Source organism: Daphnia pulex, chromosome 12, assembly GCF_021134715.1.
Source record: "Daphnia pulex isolate KAP4 chromosome 12, ASM2113471v1".
NCBI lineage: Eukaryota > Metazoa > Arthropoda > Branchiopoda > Diplostraca > Daphniidae > Daphnia > Daphnia pulex.
The window spans coordinates 5212103-5237253 of NC_060028.1; the positions used below are offsets into that span (position 1 = coordinate 5212103).

Consider the following 25151-nt stretch of genomic DNA (forward strand, 5'->3'; position numbering starts at 1 on the left):
CCGCCGGCGACACTGCTGGCTTGAATCTGTTTCCCAAGCTGCATTTATAAAAAGAGACGACGGCGACGTCGACGATGGATATTCATCTTGAAATTAATTGAACGGTTGGCGTATAGGATGTGAGCTATACAGCGTGCACAGATGCGCAGCATAGGCCGCTGTATAGAAATATGCGCGAGACTGTGGGAAATACCTGCGTGTGCATCCTATTGAACGACACGAAGCCGAAGTGTTATCGGTGTCTTCCTTCCTCTCTCCGGATTGTGTCACGTAGTGCCGGTCGTGATGATCCACTGGTCCGCACTCCACAGAGAGAAGAAAAAGGGGGACACGACCTTACCTGACAGCTCATCATCTCTCCTTATCAGCCTCCTAATCTTTCAATGGGGAAAACAAAACAAAAAAAAAGGTGTCTCGGTCGAGTCGATAGATCGGGCGTCCATTCAAAATATCAGGAAATTGTTTTTCCCACAGCGGCTGGTAACGCTTCGATTCATCCGTCAACTCCTTCATCTATAGGCCTACATCTTAAACGCTTGTGCCCTCATGAAGTCACTCTATTTGACATGTCCATTTTTAACTTGGGATTTCAGATTTCAGTTTTTAACTCCTTCTTCCTCCGTCAAGTGCCATCATCGTTCCGTCTGTAATAAAGACACTCTGGTTAGATGCTCCATTCCAACAAGATTTATGGTTATTGTGTCGTATAAGGCTGTATAACAGCGGCGAATTGCGTGGCCGTGCGCGGGAGGAATGGATGAAAACGGTTCTTGCGTGTGGGACCGACTTTGGAGCACGCAGGGACCAGCATCAGACTATCCATAATTATATTACATCTCTTGCAATAAATGGTGGAGAGATACTTGGGGAAATTGGAAAGATAGTTATACAGACACCCGCCCATTTCATGCCCAATGCTTCGCGGCGGCATCATCGTCATCCCGCAGTCAGAGAGGATCACATTGAAGAGGGGTCATCATATACGCAGAGAAATGTTCGCTGTTCGAGAGGTCCTCTCTCGCTCTCTGGCCAGCTGCTGGCATGATGATTTTTTACAATATGACTATACAGTATACACGTTCTACATCGATTTCTGTTATGGAAGCGAACAAGCCGCCGCCATCTGGCCGCCACGAACCGCCTCCGTCTAACCGCGCCAAAAAAATGGTCAAAACTCGTTGCATAATTTTGACATCGTCTACAATAAGATATCTACATGCAGGAAACTGATGCTCATTTGTTTTTTTGATTTTTTTTTTCTAAAGCGTAAAATGAAATGCGAGTGAATTTATGTACATAAAATATCAGGTGGAAATATGATGTTGCGTTATTGCGGCTCACGGCTCACACGGGATGACACAGCAAGGATTTCTTAGAAACAATTGAAATTTATCTACGGCAGTTTTCCAGAAATAGAGTCACGTTTCGTCATCACTTCCGTGTCCTGAATTATTAGACACTCCACACCTGACAATATGCAAATAGGCTATGAATAATGCTGCCTTTTGTTTCAATTTATTTTCCAGACAGAATTTTTTGTTGTGTCCCATGATTGGCAAAATGAACAACAGGTGTATGTCTATACTGTTTTGTCATGGTCATGATATTGGCATTATATACAAAAGGCCTCCAAAAGGGGGCTCCACCCATTCGAAAACGGCAGAAGCCCTGAATTCCGAACATACATAAGTTCTTTGACAAACACCAAAAAAAGGTTTACTCTCCCGCCCGACTGTGATGGAAATGATGAACGCGGATGGTCTCACGGAATATACGTGAACATCTTTCTTTTCTTCCTTTTTTTTTTGTCCTTTCTCTTGACTCTTGTTCACTGTGTAACTCTCACCCTCCTCGGCCCCTAAACAAGACACGCCACACACAGCCCGGTCACCCGGAAAAAAAAGAAAAAACGGAAAAAATCAAGATTTGGTTTGACTTCTTATTCAAAGAAAAATAAAACACAACAGAGTGGTTACAAACAATACTGAATGTAAAAATGAAGTTATTTCTCTGGAAAATTGTTTTAAAAAAATAAGAGAAAAATGCGGGTGTAGGTTTTTCTGTATAAGAAACGCAGGGGTGCACGCATACAGTATGTAGTATTATGTATATCCTTTTTTATCCGCTCTTTTTCTCCGGCTGGATGGAATGCGCATCAGGTTCATACCACCGTGACCAACTTTTTGACGTGTAGCAACGCTGCAGCGTGTGCTTTTCCACTCTCTTACCCAACCACCCCGTATATACTGCACACATGTTATGTATTTATAATACATCCGAGGTTGATTTTTTCGGTTATTTTATCTTCATCTTCTTCTTCTTCTCTCCCACAATCCGATTTCAATAGATCGAGTGGTTTTTCAACTTTGATTTTCTCTTCCCGCTCGCCGATTTCAACATCTCTTAAAAGTCGATGAACATCGGAAACACTCGCTCGTCAAGTCAAGATGGATGGGGATAGATTTTAGCATAGATGCTCTCGAGATTGCCCCCAAGTATAGAGGGGGGGGGGCGAGGCTAAGTAGGGGGCCGTGACCTACTCAGCATCGGTTCCCATCAGCAGCGATCCGTTAGAGACGAGAGTCTAGATTTTTTATTTCAGATTTCTTTCTTTCTTCCTTGTCGACCAAAACACGTTTCATGTTCGCACAATAACGCACGGAGAAGGACAAACGAATGAGACAACAAGACGAGGGTGATATTCCTTCACGGATGTATATATGCCACCCACATATGTGCGACTCTATACGGATAGATGATGGAACGAACGGCAATATCTCAAAAACACAGAAAAGTGCATACACGCGCAACAACAATAATTTATTGTAACATTGGAGGGGGGAATTTTTGTATTTTTTAACCGGTATTTTCACGATGCCTTTTTTTATGAATTGAATAATATGAAACTTTGAAAGCGACTTTTAATGCCGGATATACTTAAAAAGAAAAACGAACGTCTTTTGTGTCTCAAACGGAGAGGAAAATATTCAATAAAATAGGCAGTTATTCATGTCTGTATTTTGGCTGTCGGTGAGGCCCGCTTATATACGTTTCAGATTGCACTCGTGGGACTAAAAGCAACGATTTATTATCCCAACGTGACCACGATGGTTAAAAAAAAGATAAGACGGAAATAAAAACCTTCTGTCCTCGCTTATATACCATATTTATAGATTCGCGGGAATTATTTGTTTTGTTTGAATGTGTCTTGTGGCAGGTGAGTGGGCGGAGAGGCTATTTAGATAAATGAGCCCTGAAACGAGCTCATTAGAGTCACAGGAACATCCTACCTGTGCATTGTATATGCTGTTGGTATTATTCACGGCCAAACGAGAGACAAAATGACCGTCAATGAAAATCAACTGAATGATGGAGCGTCAGCCAACATTTCCTTCCTTCAAAGAGTAAACCCAAACAAACAAACCTATACGAAAACCAAAAAATGATAGGTTCTGCTGGTGTGTGTACAGCGTTATACCCAGTTATACCGCGCGTGAATGGCAATCGCACAATCTAGGCATGTATGACGTATTGTTGCCTATGGATTTATACGGGACTGTGTGCTGCTGCCCTGCTGGCGCAGTCGCTGCCGTGAGGACCGGTTTCTCTCTCTTATTGAATCAACATTTTGAATGACGTATCACAACATTCAATCAGTCAGCGAGGAAATATATATTCAGTCCCCTGGGTTTATAACCATACAGTATACACACGACGCGAAGAAGAGTGTGTCCATTTTGAATCTTTTTTTCACCGGATTACCTAAAAAGTGCTGGTATGTCTGTGCGCACATAGCCAAATATGCGCTGATGCATTTCCCTGCACTTTACACAGCCGAGAGTTCTTGGCGCTTGATCAAATGCGTCACCCACCTGTTTATTCATATATTTTTTTAAATCCCTTTTATAATTTTTTTCTTCTTGTATTTGATTCATTTTGATAAAATTGAAAAAAAAAACGATATCTGTTTCTCCTTTCAACACATCCGTCTTATTTCTAACCAATTTTGCACCGAAAATTCAATGAAATCCGACACCTGTATGAATGGCGCGCTATTGCCCAAGCTATTGCCTGTAATAAAATCCGAGACTTTCGTGACTTGCGTGCGTTAACTACACATAACTACCATAGGCTACGTATGGGGATGTATCCGTTTGGAAGCGCTAATAGCTCAACACTCACCTCACGGTCCAAGTCGAAATTTCTTGGCTTCATTTTGGCTTCTTTTTATAGAAACAATATTCAAATCAGATTCTTTCGCTGGCATCGATAGAACACAGAAGGGGCGAATCATTTTTGTTTTATCGTGCCCGACAATCGCTGTGTGTGTGTGTGTGTTACGAGTTCTTACACATTACAAGGTTGTTTATATGCACTGCGCTCCGACAGCATGCGCTGGATTTGTATAATATTCATTTGCATTAAATCACTAAAGGGCCTGTCGCGGCAGAGATTCTATTTTGTCTGGCCCGGTATACTGACGTGCTGCGATTCTTTCTCGCCTTACATTGCGCTGCTTAGATTTTTTCCCCCGTCTTTCTTGCTTTGCATGGGTCGTTCGGGATTCTTTTTTTTTTTTTTTTTTTTTTTTTTTTGTTTGCGATGGCAGCAATGGGCGACCACCTCCTGGCGCACGCGGAAGACATAACGACCATAGGAATTGTGCCCGCACGACGGGAATCTTTTTTTTTCCCCCAATGAAGGAACTTGGTAAAAGACCCAGCCTGTCAAATATTGGCGAGGATTTCTTTCATACGTGTACAACTGTACAACTGTACACACGGGCAGACGGGCAACAAATAAGACGACAGAAGAGAGTCAACATAAGACCGGTCGTGGGAGTCACCAAATAGACTGTGCCACACACAAAAACACGCACATGATATACGACACTCACTCTCGACTCAAAGTACATAAATATATATGCAATGTGAGATGTTTTGCTTACCATTTTTTGTGTGTTGTATCTTGTAAATAGCCAACCAAAAGGAAAAATTTGTAAAAACCGTGAACGCGTCAACCATCCGCCCAGAGATGTTGCCGGTCTGCATAATTTCACGCCGTACAACTCCGATGTTGCACGGATGGAATAAAGGCCAGTCAACATCAATAATTTTCGATTTTTCTTAAACTTTTTTCTCTTTTACCTTTTTTTTGTAAACAGGGCCAACAGTTACGGATCGTATCTGTATACGTGGACTCGTCTATAGAAACGAAAGAAAAGAAAATGCGGAAGAATAGAATCGGATCGTCCGTGTAGCTTCTCGCCGGGACAGACGGACACGGTACGTGAGTCAAAGCTGGGCGAGCAGCAGAAAGAGCGATTCCCTCCAAACGGTTGCATAGGAATGGCTCTCATTACTCTCCATAGTTACTACATAAGTAATCGCCATCATGACGTCGGTTAAGGGCGGCCGGCGGGAGTGCGGATGTGTTTTCTTATCCAAGTTCGTTCCTCGAGTTCTCTAACGGCCAACAGTTATTGCCACCCCTGTGCGCCAACTGGCAGGTGGTACACACACATCGGTAGACTTGAATTTACAATGTTCGTCGAACCCGCGCTGCTAACCGGCCTCTTTTTTTTTTTTCTTTTTTCTTTATCATTATTCTAGATGGAAAGAAAAGAAAATTGCATCAGATATTATAAATCTTTCTCGGTATCGGGAAACATTTTCCCGCGGGTCGTGTGTTTTTGTCCCGTGCTTATTATTTAACCTCTTTGGTTTCTTGTGGTTTCTTGCATGATGGAACGCTTGTATTGAACGTCGTCTGCGGTAGGTTTCTTTCTCGTTGTCAATTCGGTAATGGTTCGTCAAGTTATTCCCTTGGTTCATTAATGGCCGTTATTCATTCTCGATCTGCTGTGTTGCTGAAATAAAATGATTATTCAGTTAAGCCGATAGGTCAATATACAGTTAATAAAATAGGCTACAGTAAAATGCTGCAATCAAACTTAGATGCGCTTAGAATACTAAATAACGTCTTAAGAGATGCTCCGTGTTCCTTTCGGGTTCTTCTGACAGAACTCCATTAGTATATTCAACATTTTATCTCGTCTGGGACGAGCGAGAGAAAATAGAAGGTAGTCTATTCCTCGATACGATTTGGCCGTTTCTATTTTACTTACTCAATGGAGAACAATTCTTTCGCATTCAGTGTATTTTTAGAGTACTTTTGCGCCCGGCAATCGCCCTCACTTAGAGCGAATACAGGCGTGCAAGTTTATCACGGTAAACCTTCGTCGTCGTTATGCTGGAAGCTGCCGAGGATTCGAATCCTCGACAAAGCGACAAAAGAATTGATAATGACAAGCGTATGAGATGTGCATGTAGTTTGTTGCTTGGCATTTCTTCGATTGTTGCAGACCGTTCGACATATTTGTTTTTGGCAACGAGATGAAAAAGAAATGCGCTGGGTTTCTATATAGATTCCACAACGCGGTTGCTCAAGCGCCTTATACGAAAAACAGTTAAATCGTCGGCTTTCGTTTCAGCTCGACTTATTTAGTAGTGCGTGCCTGAATTTGGTTGCTTATTCTTTCCCCCAAGCAGCATCCAATCCGAAACTAGAGTTTCGGATACTTTTGAATTCCGAATACTCTCGACTCTATACAAATTTGACTTTCAAATTTCGGGAAGACACACAAACTTCAGCTTGTCAATCTGAATTGAATTTGGTCTGAAATAAAAAGGGAAAAAAAGAGTTGTGTATGTAATTGCCAGATCCTCGGCGGAATTGAGCTATACCAGACACCGTAAAAGTGGAATCTCGCGTGCTCTTTCGAAATCAGAGAGTTCACGACTATTTTTGTAGCCCTTTTTGTTGCCCATTGCGAATAAGTGTTTGAAGTGGCCACAGCTGGGCGCCGCATAGTGCCCTCTTCCTTCAAAATCTCTATTGACATTCTTAGAGTAGGACGACGACGAGAAAAGAACCTCTTCGACCAACTCGAAATGAATCGGGGAGTCGAGGTGCCGTGAAATTTCTTATATTGCACTTGGCGGCGCGATCTTTTAAAAAATAATTTGACTTCATCAAAAATCGAATCTCTCGTCCTCTCTTCTCTACTCCCGAAAAGGTTTATGATGAGATAGTCCGAAAGAGATTATTTTTTATACCTCGGCAGTAAACACACTGCAGAGAAAATCACCAACATTGCAAACGTCTAAATTCGGAGGCGATTAATGTCACGCCAATTTATTATGAAATATGTAAATATTCTGATTTTGTGAGGGAGACAAAACAAAGAGCTCGCGGAGGTTATCATCGCAGTAACATCTGTCTATATACTATGTGTGACGTGCAGCCGGGCAAACGACGGCCTATTATTTAGCAACAGAAATAAGGGGAAATTCGTAAGGAAATTCTTTCCGTCACGTTCAGTCGCGGGAATGATGATGAAACAAAATTGCGTTTTGACAACGTTCCACGCAAGTCGCTGGTTATACCTTTATGCATTTCCGCAATGATTCCCGAGAGGTGGTAGCTTAGCTATAGGCCAATCAGCCACACGCACAGGACATAAGAAATAATTTCAAATGAAATATAATAATAATGAAAATCTCTCCGTCATTTCAAACTTTACACTGACACTCGTTGAAAGGGCGTATGCGCCTAGCCGTAAGCAAGGAGGCGGGACACGGACGTCATCGAATCCCACTTTATCTTGTTTAGATGGAAATTTCTAATTTTGATGCTGTTCTTCTTATATGAAATATGGTTGTAGCAGTTATTTGTGTGGAGTGGATATAACTGGATATAAAAAATCCTTGCGCGTTACATTTGGTGTCTAATGTCTAATTGCTCGTCCGCGTTTTGTCTTCTCGGAATGCGCCCATAGTGATGAAAATGGGAGGTCTAGATGCCTGCCGGGGATTCAGATGCCCGGCAGTGAACAACCATGTACTCACGTCTAGTCTCGACTCTCGAAAGCAATTGATATAGGCCTACCATTGTTTTTACGGACAATTACGGCTGGCAGCTCAATTCTATTTCTTAATTGTTAACAGAATATCTTTCTCGAAAAGAGTTCTAAATTATATACAGGGTTGAAATTGAACTTTAAAAAAGCCGTTATACGTGTAAAGAGAGATGCGCTTGAAATTTTAGCGACCATCAACTTAAGGAAACAAGAAAAACGACCGTGATGACAGGGTTCCGCGATGAATAAATGAAAGTCAAGAAAATCGTGAGAGAGAGATGATGAAGAGAGGACCTAAAAACTGACGGCTAAAGTCAACATATTTTTTTTCTTCTTTTTATTACGGTCGACTGTCGCGAGATCGCTCTTCATTTCGCCATGCTGGTAGTATAGTGTATAGTTATGCCGGTGTTTTCGAAATACCCGACCGCTCCTATCGAATCATCTTTATATACTTCTCGTGCGCGCGCTCGCCCAGCCATTAAAAAGAAATTATCTCTTTGTCTATAATAAGGAGAAACGAATAAAACAAGTCCCTTGACGTCCGCGCTCTATACCCTTTTGCCACTTTTCCTGTTTGCTGCGCTGCTATCTAGTCAATTATTAACAAATTCCGGAACTCGTCATCCACTTGTTGAATTTTGGAATTTCCGCAGAAAAGCCTGACGCAACCAAAATGAATATGAGGTCATTATCATTTTGAGTCACTCGAAAAATTTTCGCTATGTTCCTTGGCACTGTGTGTCGCATACATTGTTACCCACAGTGTTGATATTAGCTTCGACATTTATTTCGGGGAATCATTTTTACCTACATATCGGATTAGGCCAAGTCTAATAAATACGCTCCACGAGTAGAAGGAATTCCGGTTTGAATAATGGGCGATGCGACCCCGTTATATGCTACAGTATGCGTCTATCTACCCCCCACCAACGCCCGGTGTGTTTCCTATCCATACACTGAATACATCTTCCTTTTTTTTGTGCTATCGACCGCCCGTATCTTTTCGATGATTGGTGTTGTGCATTTTCTCAGGTCCTTTCTGTTGGGGATAACAGTGAAGACTGAAGAGGTACGTGGACGACACTGTTTCTTTTCTCCTTTGAATATCGAAATGTTGTCGTCTGTTTGGGAGCTGGCGTCGACCGGTTTTTTCGAATAGTCCACCGCGTGTTGCGTAGAACATCCTTCTGCGCGTTCGATTCACACCCATATGCTGAATACAATATTTTTGAAGAGGCGCCTCTTTGATTTCCCAGTTCCCACGCTCCCGCTGCCTGTCTTCGCCTCTCCCTTCTGTATACCTTCGTGTATTTAACCATATAACGCAAATTGATTGCCTTTTTCCCGATGAACGTTTATGACAGTGTTAGCTCGGCAGAGAAATTGTTAAAGTTTATTTCTATGGCGTAAACAAAACTTTCAGGCTTCCTAGATGTACCGTTTTTCTGTCGACAAATTGTTATTAGCGTTTCGTACAATGCATCTTTGATTGACGTGGCCGGTAAATCCCAATACTATCGACACAGGATGAAATTGAAAAAAAAAATCTTATTTTTTTTTCTTCTATTGATGAATTGCTGTGCGGATTACACTTGCATGCCTGTATATAAGGTTTTCTCATGTTAAGAGAACGAATAGTAGGCGCGGAAGAGTATCCGAATGTTTGAAGGAAAACATAAACTCTCGGAATTCTACGGGAAATAATGCACTAAAAAATTTTGACCAGAGAAATCCAATCAAAAAGAGGTCGTTTTAAATGGGTTAAAAAGAGGGCTGGTCCGTTGATCTGTCAAAGAACCGAAACCCATATGTGTGCCATTCCGTTAGCGCGGTGGTCTTCCCATTCCAGGTAGATGGAACATACAAGCGAATACGCACAATTGGCCAATCTAGATTAAAAGGGCAAGGATAGGGGCGGCGGATAGTAGAGGTGGGAAATGGAGACATGGAGAAGGAAGAAGAAATAGAAAACAGGTAGCTCTTGTTAGGAGTTTGTCCGCTACGTATAATGGACCTTGCCCCACCTGTAAGCTCTTGCTGATCCCGTCGACGGATAGGCCGGAATGCAGGTTTTGAAAGCTGTTAGATACGTATACATATCGGACGACTTACTTCCTCATCCGTCACAACGCATTTCATCAGATCCTTTTTTTCTGCGTGATCGCGCACTACTATTTGGAAAATCCAACTAAGCGGTGGAAACAGGCGACCCATATGCCAAAAGGCGGAGTACACAGGAGACGTCCAGCGAAGAGCTCGAAGACTGCCATTGGTCGACGGCGAATTTTTTCTGCCAGTTGTGAATAGAATAGAAGGAGGCGTCAACGAAATCATATTTTTTTTTTAAGGAAAAGAGAAAAATGGGATGTGCCGGAATTCTCGGATTGACGAGCTGAACACCAGGCAGCTTAGAAGGTGTGCTATGTAAAAGTTTATAAGTATACTATCTGAATTGTATGTATACTGCAGTACGTAGTGGTGAGGGTCAGTAGGTCAGTGAGGCCAAGCAGAAGGTATATAAGTCACCTAAGAAACGGCGTACGACACGGTCGAACTCCCAGTCGCCGGCCGAATTCGGAGCCAGCGGGACTATTGAAACCTTCTGCTCAACTTTTTTCGTTTTGGCTATAGCATCCCCCACAAAACCGTGCTGTTGTTTCAGTTTCAATTTATTGAGAAACTTTCAAATGATGAAGATGAAAGTGAAGTTCGAAAAATGTGTTTGGTTGATGGTTTTCATCGTCATCGTCACTACCGCCGCCGATCCACCAAAAGGTCCGGATCGCGGGAGCGGCCTTAAGATCAATGCAACCGGAAATTCTCCACTGACAGACGAAGGTATTAGTATCTCGACTTCGACTGGTGCACCGACGACAACAAAACCCAACAAATTAAGACGTGACTCTGGACTTTTGACTGACAACGACGTTGACGGTCTACCGGCCATTGTAGAAGGCCCGCCGCAAATCGAATCGGTACTCTATTGAACTTTATTTTTATTCATTGGCACAGCATTTGTTCATTTTCTTTTTAAATCTTAATCTCACTAAAGAAATCATTCTGGTGCTTCATAAATTTCACTTGACTAGATAAAGACTATTGACATTTTTTTTTATGAAAGCACAACCAAACAAGAAATGTTTATTCTGACGAATTGTTGAAAATGGTTTCGTGGCGGAACTTATTATTCCTTAAATATTCACAGAATTAAAATTTTCCGATATTTCTCGTGTACAGAGGCAAGGAAGACTGGCACCGTCCGGATCTGTTCAGACCCACCGATCAAATGTGGCCTACACCAGCAGCGGCGGAGTCAGGTCGCCGCAGGGTCCGACCCGTGGCAGTCCCCGTCCGCCGGCTCCTCCTCCACCCGATGAAGGACCTCTACCACCAGCTCCGCCTCTTGACGTCACCGGTGAGTCTTCATTTGTCATTCCAGTTTTTCCGCTCGAAAAAGCAGCATCCGCACCATCAGATTGTTTTACAAAAAATATTCGTGTCAGCTTCAAATCGTTTGGATACGAAAATGTTTTGTTTAAATCTATTGAAATGTTCAAATTAAAAAAAAAAAAATCCCGCCTTTGATTCAAGATAACCCAAGGAGTGACGATATTCTGTTACAATTCATTCAGTAAATTTCTTATTTTAAAGTTACGAGGCCTACAGTTACCGTATCGTTATCATCAAGGCTCAAGGCCATCCTTTTTAATTCATTGCCCATGTCCTTGTGCGAGTAGATAACCTATATCCATCTCCGGAGTAGAATGGACGAATTGTTTTGCTCTCCTCTCTGATCTTCGAATTTCGAAATAAATCGAACCTTTTATGGCCAACAGAAATTCGTTGTTTGAAAATGGCATCACGAGAACGCTTTTCGGCCGTTCTTTCCATGCCGGAGGGTTTAGTCGGTTCCAATCCAATCTTCGAAGACAAACCGGCAATTGATCCGATCACGTCGCGAATTTGTCAGATCCAGCCAGCTTCGCGACCCGGCACCTTTCAACTGGAAGTCACCAATTTAGACGCTTGCGGAGTCAAATCTTGCAACCAAAACGGAGAGGTATAATAATGCGCTACTTTTGTTGCTGCTGTTTTAAAAGAGACAAGATCATGTCTCAACGTCGTCTTCATTTTTGTTCCGACAGCCATGGCTCTGCGTGACACTTCGCTTCCCAGTTCTGGCCGGACTCAAACTACCCGAAGATGAAATCGTCGAGATTCGGTGCAAACAACAGGACCGAACGGTGGCTGAGAAGAAAGACATTGACTTTGATGGAGAGTACGTATACCCTTTCATTAAAAAAAAAAATACAAAGCAAACAAATTGTTTTTCTTTTTTCTAAAAAAAATGTGGCGGCATTCTTTTCTCTGTGTCAACTATGACACATTTCTTGACGTCCTTTTTTTTATTTAACTGGAATTTTTTTTCTTTGTTATTTCCAAGTCATTTATTTGGTAAGGAATCATCAATTAAAATTTTTGACAGTTTGGATTGATGCATACAAATTATTATGCAGGACGGTCAACAATTTTTTTCAAGTTTAAAAGCGAATTTAATAATGCGATTTGATGTAATGAAACGATAGTACGCGCCTTTCTTATTAGAAGTCGAATTTGTATTTTTCGTCGTGTACCGCTTCAACTTTTGGACCTGCATTTTAAATTTTTCATTGTTGTCTTTTTTCATCTGCGATGAATGGTGATGAGATGCAAATCCATCTGTGACCGTAGATGGATAGATGAACTCCTTTTACAGATTTCTTTATTGTTTCTTTCTTTTCCCCCCTACTATTTTCGTTTGTTTTGCTTTTTTTTCCCACTTGCCGTCGTTACGTGTGAATCAGCAGATTTAGTCCAAGAATCGAAGAAAAATCACCCGTGACTTTTACCGGTGGGAAACAAGAATTCCTCTGCGAAATCGGACTGTTTCGACGATTGCCCGGTACGTCGTTATTCTCCCAGAGGATCGGCCCTGGCTCAGCCGTCGAACTTGGCGAGGAGGTCCAGTTGCGCAGCATCGTCCGTTCTAATGACGGTAGAAGTTTTATTTCTTGAATCGGATTTTATCGGAGATTGAAATTGTCGTTTGTTTGAAACAGGATGGTTCTATTCCAAATTAACGGACGTCGTTGTACGTCGTTTGAAGAAACAAACTTCGGCTAGCAACGAAGGATCAGCCATCCTGGTACTACAGGATGGCTGCCGTAATCCGGCTTACAGAGTAAGATTTCTTCGTCGTTTTTCAATAGATTTGATATTATTCTCTTTTCCGTTAAATTATGTTGGATTTTTTAAATTTATTTTAATAGACCATAGCGACACAACATCCGCAAAGAGACGTGCGCTCGTCGTTGCTCAACAATTTCAACTTTCGCGTTTTCCTCTTCCAGGACATGGATGATGGTGACAGCATTGTCATTTCAGCCCGAGTCTTTGCTTGCATCGAAGCCATCGATTGCGCACCTGTAAATTTCATTTTTTCCCATTTTTTTCAAAAAAATTAATAAAAGTTTTAATTCGATTTCATTCATACAAATTAGACGCTGTGCGGAGACGATCGTGGCCAAGGGTTTGGTCGTCGGAAAAGAAGCAGTAGCAGTTGGAACGAGACTCGTGTCTCTGATTCCGAACAGACTGACGGCTCAGGTAAAACTCGTGAAATTCTCATCGAGCAGCTTGTCTTCCCGAATGGGACGGTCGCGTCCGCATCATCTCGACATCTGAAGGGCTGGGAAACCGATCTCGCACTGCGAGTGGCAATGCCCGGAGGTAATCATCTGTCTTATCTGTCACGGGAAAAGCAATTCATCATTATTTATCAATTATTTATTTATCGATAGATTATTATAATGGAGCACGTGCCGTTCCTCTGCATTCGCTAGAAAGCCACTGTTTCCTTTACTTAATGATGACAGTAGGCCTGGGCACAGCCCTGGGTGTGACGACTCTGCTGGTCAGTATTTATTGCATGTGCACCTGCAAGCGCCGTCGAAACAAATCAGTCGCCTCCTCCGAAACACCTTCACGGGCGGTCCAGTCTCCCGCCGATACGGCCGCCGCCTCCACCGCGCTCGAAACTCTGATGATGGAAGCCTGTTACCCGGAGCTGCAGGTGCTGGACGCCCTGTCGCGGACCGTCCGTCAGAAGAAACAAAACGTTCACGACGAAATCATCAAACTTTACGGGGCAGCCGCCGCCGCTGCCGAGGAATCGAAAAAGTCCAACGCCAATGTCTACTCGTCGGAGCCTCGCCCCAGTCTTAAGCAGGTGAAACGTCATCGACAACAAGCGCAGGAGAAGACTAATAACCAAAATGTGACCACAGTGGTCGTGGGCCCAAAAGAACCGCATGGGAGAGGGCATAACGACGCTCTTTACTGGGAGATTGGACAACATCAGCACAGTCATCAAATTCTTCCGCCCACTCCCGTCTGAAGCTCAATCCATGATGTATTACTTATACCTGCATACGCGCAAAAAAGTGTTAGCATCTCCAATGCATTCCAATATTTTCATTTCATTTTTTTAGTGGGTAAGACAGGGGGATTTGGGAAAGGCATCAAACTGATTAACTGATTGATTGTTAACTCTGGGCTATGTATACATAACACGCAATCAGAAGCATCTATTCCGCCCTTTTTCACCTATGCAGGAAAAATTTAGAACAGAAATACGTCTTGACAAAATGCATTTTCAATTGCAAGCTTTTTTTCCGTCTTATTTGATGACCGCGTGACCTCAGCGTTTGTAATGTGTTCCCATAACGTAATTAATAAGATTCTCTCGGTTGTCTTACACACGCATTTTTTTCTATTTATTGCATGTTCACCTCCCACTCGCCATGATTCTGTTCAACGATCCGCAAATGAATAAGAGAAATGAAATACATTTTTAATATTTATGAAAACTGTATTGGATAATAATTGCTCGTTGAAAAAGAGGGGACTGTTATTGTGGAATATAAAAAGAAGGAATGAAAAAAAAAACAAAAAAAAAACATGAGAATAACGTCAGTGTATCGTGCCTATGTGTGCGATGCGATTGTCGTACTGTGATGAGAAAAATATTGGGGGGGGGGGGGCGATATATTTGTTAAAAATCCTAAGGCATTATAAGGTAATCATAATATGTATTATAATGGATCCGGGGTGGTGAAAACGGAAGCCACGTGGGGTCCTCGAGTGCTGGAATTCATGTCGAGATTAAAGGCTCGGGTTAACGTTCCTGGTCCGCTTTTCTGGCCGTAAACGCTACGGAACGTCTAATAAATATCACAACAGTTTCCAGTTACAAATGTGTTATGAATAAATTTTACGGGCCCATAAATCACGGCAATAAGTTATTACTAACCACATCGCTAACTGATCCGCTGTGCCGGATCCCGTAAACGGGTTCCGTGTTGGTGATTTTCCTGCTATCAGAACATTTCGTCCAGCTGGACTGTTTCGTCCGGTAAAAGACGTAAAAGGCGACCAACGTCGCAGCCTGCAGTATTACCGCCACAACAGAAACGGCCACCAAAGTCGATTTTGAACTGCACTCCAGCGAATCGTCGTCATTGGACGGATCTTGGTTAAAAGACGGCGAGCGCCAACTGGGTCGTCTCCGGTTAGACGCATCGTAATCGTATCCTTCTCTATTTGTGGAGGCTAAAGCTGACGGGAGAATGGCAATGCGGTCTGCTTCCGGTGCTACGATCAACTGTAACTGGAGTGGGACTTCAACTGGAACGTTTTGTCCGGTTTTTGTGGGTTTGTTCATCGGTTCCGTTGTCATCTCTTGAGTAGTTGAGGAAGGAATTTTTATTTCATTGTCCTCTGGAGGAATTAAGGTAACCTCAGCGGCGTTTGTTGTAGGAGCGGGACCTTCCGTGCTTCCGGCTGGCGTTTCTGAAGTTGTGTTTCTTTCAACTTTTTCAGTCATCAAAGTCTCAAACGGCGATGAAATGTCCGTAACTTGTTGGCTTGTTACTTCCAGTTGCGATGGAGTTGTCATTTCCGGTTCACTGGTCGACGTGGTGGTATTGGCTTCTCTTCGTCGGCGTCCGTACGATTCAAATCCATCGGTGCAACGAACCTTTGATTAAGAGAAACCAATTTAGATTTTCGTTTCGAATGTCTTGCTTAGATTGTTAAAAGTGCCCTACTGGTTCGCAACGCTCCTGGCAGAAACCAACGGTAGCGACAAAATTCACCGTTGCCGTTGAAGGGAAACGGAAAGCTTTGAATTCGGCAAAGAGGCTCTTGGTTGTAAGATCCAGTTCTAATGGTGGGAAAACGTTGCCGTCTTTCGGACACCTAGTAATTCACGTTATAAACATTCTAATATGGGTAAACGATGAAAATGATCAATTTCGAAAAGTACCCTGTGGCATCAATGAGTGTCATCACTTCACCATTGTCCGTTCGGGCTTCGACGTTGCGGGCCGTAATGCCAAAAGGTGAACTGGGATCGATTTCGATCCGAAGTGTTAGTAATTCTCCGAGACCGACGACTCGACTTTCTTGCCCGTTGCGTGTCAGTATCCGCATTCTTAGAGATGGAGTAGGTGCCGTGTTGGTCACTACGCTATGTCCCAGTTGCCTTAACGGCGATCTAGGTAGAGATTGGTAAAATAGTTTGAGTTTCCCTTATCGTGTACGAAAAAACAAACAAAAAGAAAAAAAAAATGGATAAACAAATAAACACAATCCGAAACTTACGTCACATCAATGCTACCGAGACCGGCTGGACCCACATTTTCGGATCCGTCACGACGATTGCCTGTCGAGCTGTAAGTGATGGTTTGCTCGCTGGCCTCGAATGCGCATTCGACCCGCACGCTGCTGTCGGTGTCTTGCATAATCAACGGACTGTGCTGTACCACGATGTGATTGACATAACGTCCCCGTGACTAAAACCAAATTACATTTACACAAAAGAAAACTGTCAGATAACAAGCAAAAAAACAAATAATAATAAAAAAATAAATCATATCAAAGTTGATTACTTGTTGGACAGTTCCGCATTGTCCGGCCAAAGGGACCCTCAGAACCATTTGTTGTTGGCCGTTACCCATCTCGAAACACGACTTTAGAGATAGAAATGTATTTAATTTTTTTTCTTCAATTCTTTGTACTTTATTTGTTACCTGGTAGTTACCGTTGACATAGACGCGGCCATTGAAGGGGTAACCGAATGCAAGGGTGACAAGCATGTCCGTTTTCGTACATTCTACTCGCACTTTATATAAATCGGAATAAATTAGTGCTCTAAAAAATCATTTAATTTACAGTAAGTAAATAAACAAAAACAGAATTACTGTTATTGCAGGATGAGCGTTCGCTATAGGTGAAATCTCTGTCCGGAATCAAGACGTTGGCGACGTTGACGCCGCTAAAAGAGACGCTGTCATCCGCGCTGAGCAAACAAACAGGCGAACGCCTTTGTTCTGACACACTGACAGATTTGCAATGAAAGTCTCGTTCCGCATCGCACATCCGACGACATTCGGCTAATGCAAGTGTCGGACTTTGCTGGTTTTCAATAGCGATGACGCGATCATACCAGGGTAACATGCGACCAGTCTGATCCGAGTATTCGCAGTGTGGCGGATCTTGAAAATTAATTTTCAAAAAATTATTGAATTGCAATGCCTCATCAATCACGTATAAGTTATTTCACCTCCAGCGCATTGATTTTCCATATAGATCACATCGGGCGCAGTTGCTCGGAAGCTTCGCATTTGTGTCCGTCGATTCTCTGAACTCATCCGGCAGAGTTTTTCCCGGGGCAGATACTCAGCCGACCGGCACTGCGAGTTAGGCATGCGCATACAGGCTGCTTGACATTCCTCTTTTGACACGATGCTCCGTGCAACGTGATTGTCAAAACCGTCTAGTTCGTAGCCGTGAACGCGGACAAATGTCCAAGCCTTGCCACATCCGGTATCTGCCAATGATTAATTGCATCTAAGCTCCTTCGGGTCACGCTTGCTGTACACGAGAATTTCGAATTTACCTGGTAGACAGGTTTTTTCATAGTAGACGGAATTGGGTGTGAAGGAAAGGGCGGCCGAGTCGGCGGAAGCGGAACGATCGAGGATGTAGCAACGAATTCTCGGTGTTCCACTGGTCCCGTTTCGACTCAAGTCGGGGGAGAATCGATCAGCCATTACGACAACAGATAAACAACGTTCCCGCAGTCGGTCGCATTCCCGTAGACATTCCAATGTCGGACTGCCGTCACCACTCGAGCGAATTTCTTGTCTGATTGAACCAAAATTCTTTAGAAAATCGTGTTACATATCATTCCATTGAAAACATTTTTTTCTCACCTTCGCACGCCAACAAAGTCGACATTAACTATCTTGTCGTAAGTCACGGAACCTTTGCATCGCGCTATGTTGCCATCAAACGAATTGGATGTGGGATTGCTATCAGCTGTTAAATAGGAAAATGTGAAATAAAAATTTTAAATCACAATAAAATGCACAACAAAATATTAGATGTAAATTTTAACAATACTCGATAAGAACGGCCGATTTGGAACGGAAACAGTGTTATACTGAAAGCCCGAATCGTAGACGCTGGAATCGACTGGACGTCTCACGCCTATGGGTGGCAATCTGAGTACCGGATTGAAGTGTTGTGGTGTGATGCCAGAAGCACCGTTATAGGCATTATTGATCCTGTTGCCAACTTGAGTGCGCGATAAAGCGGCCAGACTGACCCAACCACCCGGATCACCTCCTGGAGGTATAACGCCGGTCGTACCGGGAAGAATTCGGTTGCCCCGGTTATTGCCGCCTAATCCCAGGTGAGCTGTTTCTAACTGCACAGGGATTTCATTGTTGATAACCGTCGAACATTCTTTTTCAGACGACTGAGATCCTCGTTGAATCTGAAAAAAAAATGAATCATGAAAATGAATTACAACACGGAAACCTTTTGAAAAACAAAAACAAAAAAAAAAAAAAAAAAAAAAAAAACAGACAATTCCACACCTCGTAAGCGGGCGAGGCCGAACTACTCATTGAGCATTGCATCAGTCCGAGGACAACGTAGACGGAGAAAGATCGACAACGGAAGTGACGTTCCGAATCACAGGCCGTTTGACAGCTAGCCGCTGTCTGACTCGTACCGGAAACCATTCGATCCGCGTATAAAAGATATCGGTCTGGCTGCAGCGGTGCATAGCGACATAGACGCGAATCTAACACGACATGCGTACGAGAAACATGCGTGTTCATTGAGTGAATTATTTAATTAATTAAAATAAAAAAGCATCATTATCTACCTGAGGGAGAGCATTGATTTTCAATGTAATCGTAAATTGGATTCGATTGGAAAGCCCTTGGCTTGGTGTAGCGATCATCCGGACTAAGGTAACATTCTTTACGATTGGTATCGTATGATGCAGAACTGTGCAAAAGTTATGGTATTAAAAATTTGAACATTTTTTCGTTTTAATTTTTATTTAGCCGTTAGTCCGTTATACCGACAGACGAAGCGTCGTTCGTCTAGACATCGTTCCGTGCAGCGGAGTCTGGAGATACCGCGGATGATCTCTTGTTCGACACCGCGCATAAAGTATCCCGGTGTCCGTTCGGTACTCCACACACTTTCGCATCCAACCGCTAATTCAAGGAAGCAAAATCTAAGTAAATGATTAATTCCATAACTGCATTATAAAAAGTGTCTACCTTGCAGGCAGAGAGATTCGAAATAACCGAAACCGGAATTTGGTCGTAGAAGGAAATTGTCAGAGCCATTGCTACGGGACAATGGCAACTGGACGAACGAGTCAGATGAATCCGACCCGTCGGCTGATTCAATGCCCACGCACGTTTGCTTGATCGAATTGTAATTTATGCCTGAGCAGAGTTCATCGATGTTACACTTGTCAAGGCAGTCAATCAACACGCCCGTTCGTTCAATGGCGGCGGGGGTTGCCGGTCTCAGACTCATGAACCGCGACGTGACAGCCTCATATCCAGTGACCTTTTGATAATGCGGTCGACCAGAACGACATTTTGAAACTAAAACAGATAACAATGAGCGAATGAAATGGCAATAAATAATTGACAAAGAGTTTTACTCGGGGAAATTCGAATGGGTGGATTGTTTTTAGCAGGCAATCGGTCAATGGAATCGCCACCAAACGAACCAAATGATGGGAATCTATTGTTGCCACTATTTACGTCAGCAGCGGCAGCCGAAGGAAACCTAACGATGCCCGTATTGACCGGTGTGTCGGCTGGCATGAAATCGGGCATCACGCCGATATCGCTTAGCCCTCCAAATCCACCTTCTCCAGCGAAGAATGAAGCTGAAGAATCATTGCGTTTATTTATCTCATCGATCGTAGCTCTCTTGCTACAACTACGCTCCGTGTAATTTGTTCCAGGTCGGCTCAACAAAGCTGACGGCCCACCTGAAACTATATAACAGAGAACCACGGTTAATTTTAGATTCAATTACTAAAATAGTATTGAGCAATACGTACTTCTATCGTCGCTACTGATGAAGCATTGACTGCCTGACGCGTAAAAAGAATAAGCTCGACAGGCGAACGCTCGGTTGTTGGAACATTGGTGTTGGCATTGTTGATCATCCGAGATGTTGGCCACCAGCGAATCCAGGTAGCGAGGATACATATCTACGACGGTCTGGTAAGAACACATCGTATTTCCTATCGAAATGACTCAATCGTTTTACTAAATGATTTCTAGACAACTAGACCTTCGTTGAAATCACCTAGGCTGACACATTGGTTTTCCAGGTATTCGACTTGACTAGGTGCGTCAACAAAGGCTTCCGGTCGAAGTCGTTTGTCACTTGAACTTAACCGGCATTCAAGGGTCATGGTATCATAGCGAGCAGAACGACAAACGGATCGGGATTCACGTAGGCAGAGCTCTTCGCAGTCGCGTCGGGTAGCTACTAACGGAATGACGCGCTCTTCCATTCCACGCAACTCTTTACCCGGATAGCGCTCAAACGCCCACGCACGGTCTCGACAGGGACCGACATTACCTCGAAGGCAAATCTTTTCAAAGTAGGACATTCCCTCGCGTATGGTCAACTCCTGGGCCCTGCCTTGACTGTTCCGGTCCAATTTAAAGCAACGGCCCTACGGAACATGAATAAATACCAAGTTTACATGACAAAAATTGAAAAATGGCTGAAAACGAGAAATCAAACCTGAGCATAGTCGACACTATAAGCTGGACAATCACCGCCCATCTCTAAACAGGTCCGACCACACTCAACTGTGATGCCGCCTCCAGCTGGGTCACCCGTACGAGAACTGGTATCCAGAAATTTCCCTCGATTTATCATATCCTGGCGCGCTGAACGTAGGAAATGGCCTGTCACTTTTTCGAAAGTGAAAATACCATTCTCGCATTGACCTAGAAAACGGATTTTCGAGATGTCAACTTCTCATCGTTGGCCAGGGGAAAATTTAAAAGGAGGACTTACTGATGCTACATAGCTTTTCGGCGTAGACTGTAGATTTCTTAGAACTTCCAGAGGGCGTCAAAATTTTTCCGTCCAGTTGTGAGACTATTAATGTTAAAAATTTTAACCAGTGAAAAATGATAGCTGTGACAGACGATGGTACCGGTAGGAGAAGATTGACTAATAGAATCATCACCACTCAAGTAACAACGGTTTTCGTCGGCCGTAAAAGAATACGCGCGGCAGGTAAACACTCTCGCCTAAAAGAAAAAAAATTTATGAAAAGGAGGGCGTTATATATTTATTGAATTTTAGCAAACATGAATATTTATAAATGTTACCTGATCACAGAGGGATTCGCATTCTCCTTGACTTTGCGCAAATTCCACCTGATCCATCGACACTGTCAGACTTCCGTCAGGTCGCCCGGCGTAACGACAATCAGGTAGTGCTAAGAAAGAATAATTAATACTTAAACTAGATGATTGTCAACGCATTATTTAACTCACTTTTGACGCACTGATTTTCTAAATAATCCCAACTGCCCGCATCCCGACGAAAAGCCAGCGGCTGAGTGCGTCGATCTTCACGGCTCATGCGGCACGTCTGTTCCGACTCGTCATATTCAGCTGATCTAAATGGCCGATCATTAAAAAATAAATAAAGAAAGGATAAGAATGAAAACGGTTAATACCGGCAGACAAAATTGGTCTGTTCCAGACAAAGACGCTGGCAATCGCTCCGCGACTGGACGCTCTTTTGTTCCATATCATCAAATCCCTGAAGAGAGGCTCCAATAACTCTTTCGAAAGCCCAAAGGCGATCTCCACAGATCGAATTGAAATTGTTCACTGGATAAAATAAAATGCATTAAAAATCAATTACACATTTTTTTCCGTTCACACGAAATCGATTACAACGAAGACAAATCTTCTCAAAATAGTTGACGCCAGCAACGTCCTTTAAATGGTCCTTTCGTTTGACGTCATCAATGTCAATGGACTGACAACGAGATGTCGAGTAATCTAAACCGGAAATACTAGACATTAATCATCTATTGATGATGAGAAATCTTTATAGTCATTTCGCAGGCAATAACAAAAACAAGTTAATGGTGCACAAACCGACAGTGAAGGCAGCACAAGTAGCCGTTTGCTTGCATAACGCGGCACAGTCTCTTGTAACTGCTGTTCCAGGTTGAGAGACGAGTCCTTGTAGATTTGATACGGACGTGAATGCGACTCTAGCTGTTTTTTCATACGTTTCCACTCCACCAAAACACTGGGCTGTACATACACACAGACAACAAATCAAGTTAATATCGCCAAGCAACAAATATTCTTAGCCATGAATTTCTACCTCGAGTTTCGGTGACTAAAACCCCCAAACTGCAGAAGAGGATTGGCAAAATTGACATAATCCTTCTTTGGCTGAAACATTTCTGCGAAAGGTACAACACCATCAACATATCGCTTAACCGGTTGTCTGCAGCGTCTGATACCTTTCTACGTCGCTTGACGGTGAACATTCGTATCCAGTGGTTCAGGTAGTAATCCATCTTGAGCACAGCGGACGGAAGAAAAGGCGGAGGAGAAACGGAATGGCACGACAGGGTCGGGTCCGCAAGACTTACTGTCGCGCTGATGGTAAAAAAGATACGTTTTTAGTCAGGAAGAGGGAAACAGACAAAATAAAAGCTCCCACTGGAGATAGGAAGGGAGCAAAAGAGAGAGAGGTAACCGTCACGAGCGATGGGGGATTTGTTGGTCATGATTATCTTTTGTCTTGTTCGTATACTACCGGGAAAGAGAGAGAGAGAGAGAGGCAGAGACAGAGAGTGAGAGGGGAGGTTTGAATTCCCGGGCGCATCAAAGCACGGCATAAAAAAAAAAATTCAGAAGGAGACATATAGTGAATCACTGAAGCTAGGATTTTGGGGTGGTTAAATAAAAAGGACTAAGGATAACAACAATAACACACACACACAAAACCAGAACATCAACATTCCCTGCCGGTCCTTTATGTTGCGTTCAAAAATATGTCCAAAAAAACCACGCCCGTTAGGGAAATACAAGTATGAAGCGCAACAGGCAACTTACATCCGGCTAGCGTGAAGCTTGAACCCATGTAGTTGATTTTATCACGAAGAGTCGAGATAGAGAGGCCGGAAGGATAAAGCTTCGGCTAACGAGCTGGAACCATAGAAAAATCATTGTCAAATTTATGACTGATTCAAACAGTTTCTTTCAAAACTAAAACAAACCAAAAAACCCTCCAACTTGTTGATCAAAGAAAAGGATCGAAAGATTTTCTTTGGTTGCTTTTACATTTGCGGAGAATTTTCTCCAAGTGCTTGATGAGAAACCGAAGATCCGTGAGAATTTGAATCACTGGAAATTTGCGTGACAAATCACGCGGGAGCTAACTCCATCCTGTAACGCTATTCGTTCCGTGTACAGTCCGATATGGAGGAATGACACGAACAAGTGAATAACTGACGCCGATCGTGTCTTTTTCGCACTTCGCCCAAGGCCTTGATAACAAATCCCTTTGATGACGGCCGGATGTGCGATTCCTAAAAGGCGATTCGGACAGCAATCAAACGATTTCTTTACACGATGACAGATTCAACCACGATTCAATTAGCCGTGATACACTGGTGTTCAAGCATCGTTACCTTCTTTGGATGCCGAGTTCACCGAGTTGATCGTGTCATCGGTGTCATAACCGCCCACTTCCATCCAACATGATAGTTTTACGACCAGATCCAAAGGAATCACGCAAGCACAAAAAAAAGAGAACGTTGGTCAGTTTCCATCATTAGCGCAAACGCTAGTCGCTCAAATTCTTTCCCAGCTCCCACGACTTACCGAAGAGCAAAACGTATTCATCCGCTGGAAAATGACGCTGTTGTCTAGGTGTAGTGTGGGTTGAAAGTATCAGCACCCTTTGATCCGGATTGTGGGCGAACGCTAGAAAACATCTCTGATTTCTTTCATGGTTAACTTTTGTTAAGTTCAGCGAATAACAAATCCATCGTATGTTTTAAGAGACAATTTCTTTTGTGGTCGGCCAGTGAACTCGAATGATCAGATGGTTCAATTCAAATTTCATTTGGAAACGAGTTGATTAGGAATAGAATTATTCATGTAAAAAGAATATGAAATGAAAAAGAATTACAGTGAAAGTCTGATGGTACCTTTGTCATCAGAACTAATACATCCGGCCCGGATATCCAAATAATGGGGTGAAATTCATAACAAAATGGCAGAGAAAAAAAAATTATATAAAATGGAAAGAAATATAGCATCACTGGCCAACAGGGATTTTTCGAATCATATTACAGCATGACGTAGCAACCGATGCCCTTAGTATGTTTCCGCTATACTGGTATACTGGACGGACTCCTTTCTTTTATTGTGTTTTCTTCTGTTTTAGATATATCAAATTTACTTATGGATGGTTGGTTCAGGTGTCAACGAATCAATTGATCCATGAGCCCTTACATCCGCTTTATTAAGCACTGCATTACCAGAGTTTTCAATTCATGAGAAAAGAACGCTCCTGGAAAAAAAGTAAGAAACATGACTTTTGTCTGAATTTAATGGAAGAACTAAGTACCCTCTGTCAGTTTTCGGCGCTTCTAGCTACTCAAACTAAATGGGGTCCGTCGTTATACATACCGAAGTTTATTCACATCTTAGTTAAGGTACTTATTCCTACCTACTCATGTGGCAGCAGTTTTCACTGCAAGTTTTATCCAACGTACAGTACTTTTCTTTTT

General features: G+C 42.9%; 2 protein-coding genes across 4 annotated transcripts; one reads left to right on the forward strand and one right to left on the reverse strand.

Annotated features, from left to right (window-relative positions):
- The first annotated feature begins 10457 nt into the window (after window positions 1–10457).
- LOC124210019 lies at window positions 10458–14826 on the forward strand. Of its 2 annotated transcripts, none has more exons than XM_046608284.1 (9): window positions 10458–10899; window positions 11162–11339; window positions 11761–11984; window positions 12070–12203; window positions 12769–12959; window positions 13024–13145; window positions 13234–13389; window positions 13465–13693; window positions 13765–14826. In XM_046608284.1, exons 1-9 carry the CDS (start codon window positions 10612–10614, stop codon window positions 14358–14360), a joined length of 2118 nt encoding a protein of 705 aa, XP_046464240.1. In that variant the 5' UTR covers window positions 10458–10611; the 3' UTR covers window positions 14361–14826. The 2 variants fall into 2 exon arrangements, with proteins under 2 accessions (XP_046464240.1, XP_046464241.1); XM_046608285.1 differs by having other exon boundaries at window positions 10459–10899; window positions 12772–12959.
- A 145-nt stretch (window positions 14827–14971) lies between these two features.
- On the reverse strand, window positions 14972–25065 carry LOC124210016. Of its 2 annotated transcripts, XM_046608279.1 has the most exons (32): window positions 24238–25065; window positions 24045–24101; window positions 23467–23942; window positions 22869–23007; window positions 22727–22808; window positions 22492–22653; window positions 22285–22392; window positions 22062–22218; window positions 21877–22001; window positions 21709–21818; window positions 21531–21627; window positions 21389–21472; window positions 21110–21318; window positions 20663–21038; window positions 20412–20597; window positions 20004–20345; window positions 19609–19944; window positions 19404–19542; window positions 19203–19327; window positions 18910–19118; window positions 18431–18806; window positions 18241–18346; window positions 17925–18172; window positions 17589–17855; window positions 17227–17520; window positions 17056–17147; window positions 16915–16995; window positions 16628–16818; window positions 16290–16520; window positions 16072–16222; window positions 15276–16001; window positions 14972–15186 (listed from the first exon to the last, which is right to left on the reverse strand). In XM_046608279.1, the coding sequence occupies exons 4-32, from the start codon at window positions 22923–22925 to the stop codon at window positions 15058–15060; spliced, it is 5796 nt and encodes a 1931-aa protein (XP_046464235.1). In that variant the 5' UTR covers window positions 22926–23007; window positions 23467–23942; window positions 24045–24101; window positions 24238–25065; the 3' UTR covers window positions 14972–15057. The 2 variants fall into 2 exon arrangements, with proteins under 2 accessions (XP_046464235.1, XP_046464236.1); XM_046608280.1 differs by lacking the exon at window positions 24238–25065 and having other exon boundaries at window positions 22288–22392; window positions 23467–24065.
- Window positions 25066–25151: the final 86 nt, after the last annotated feature.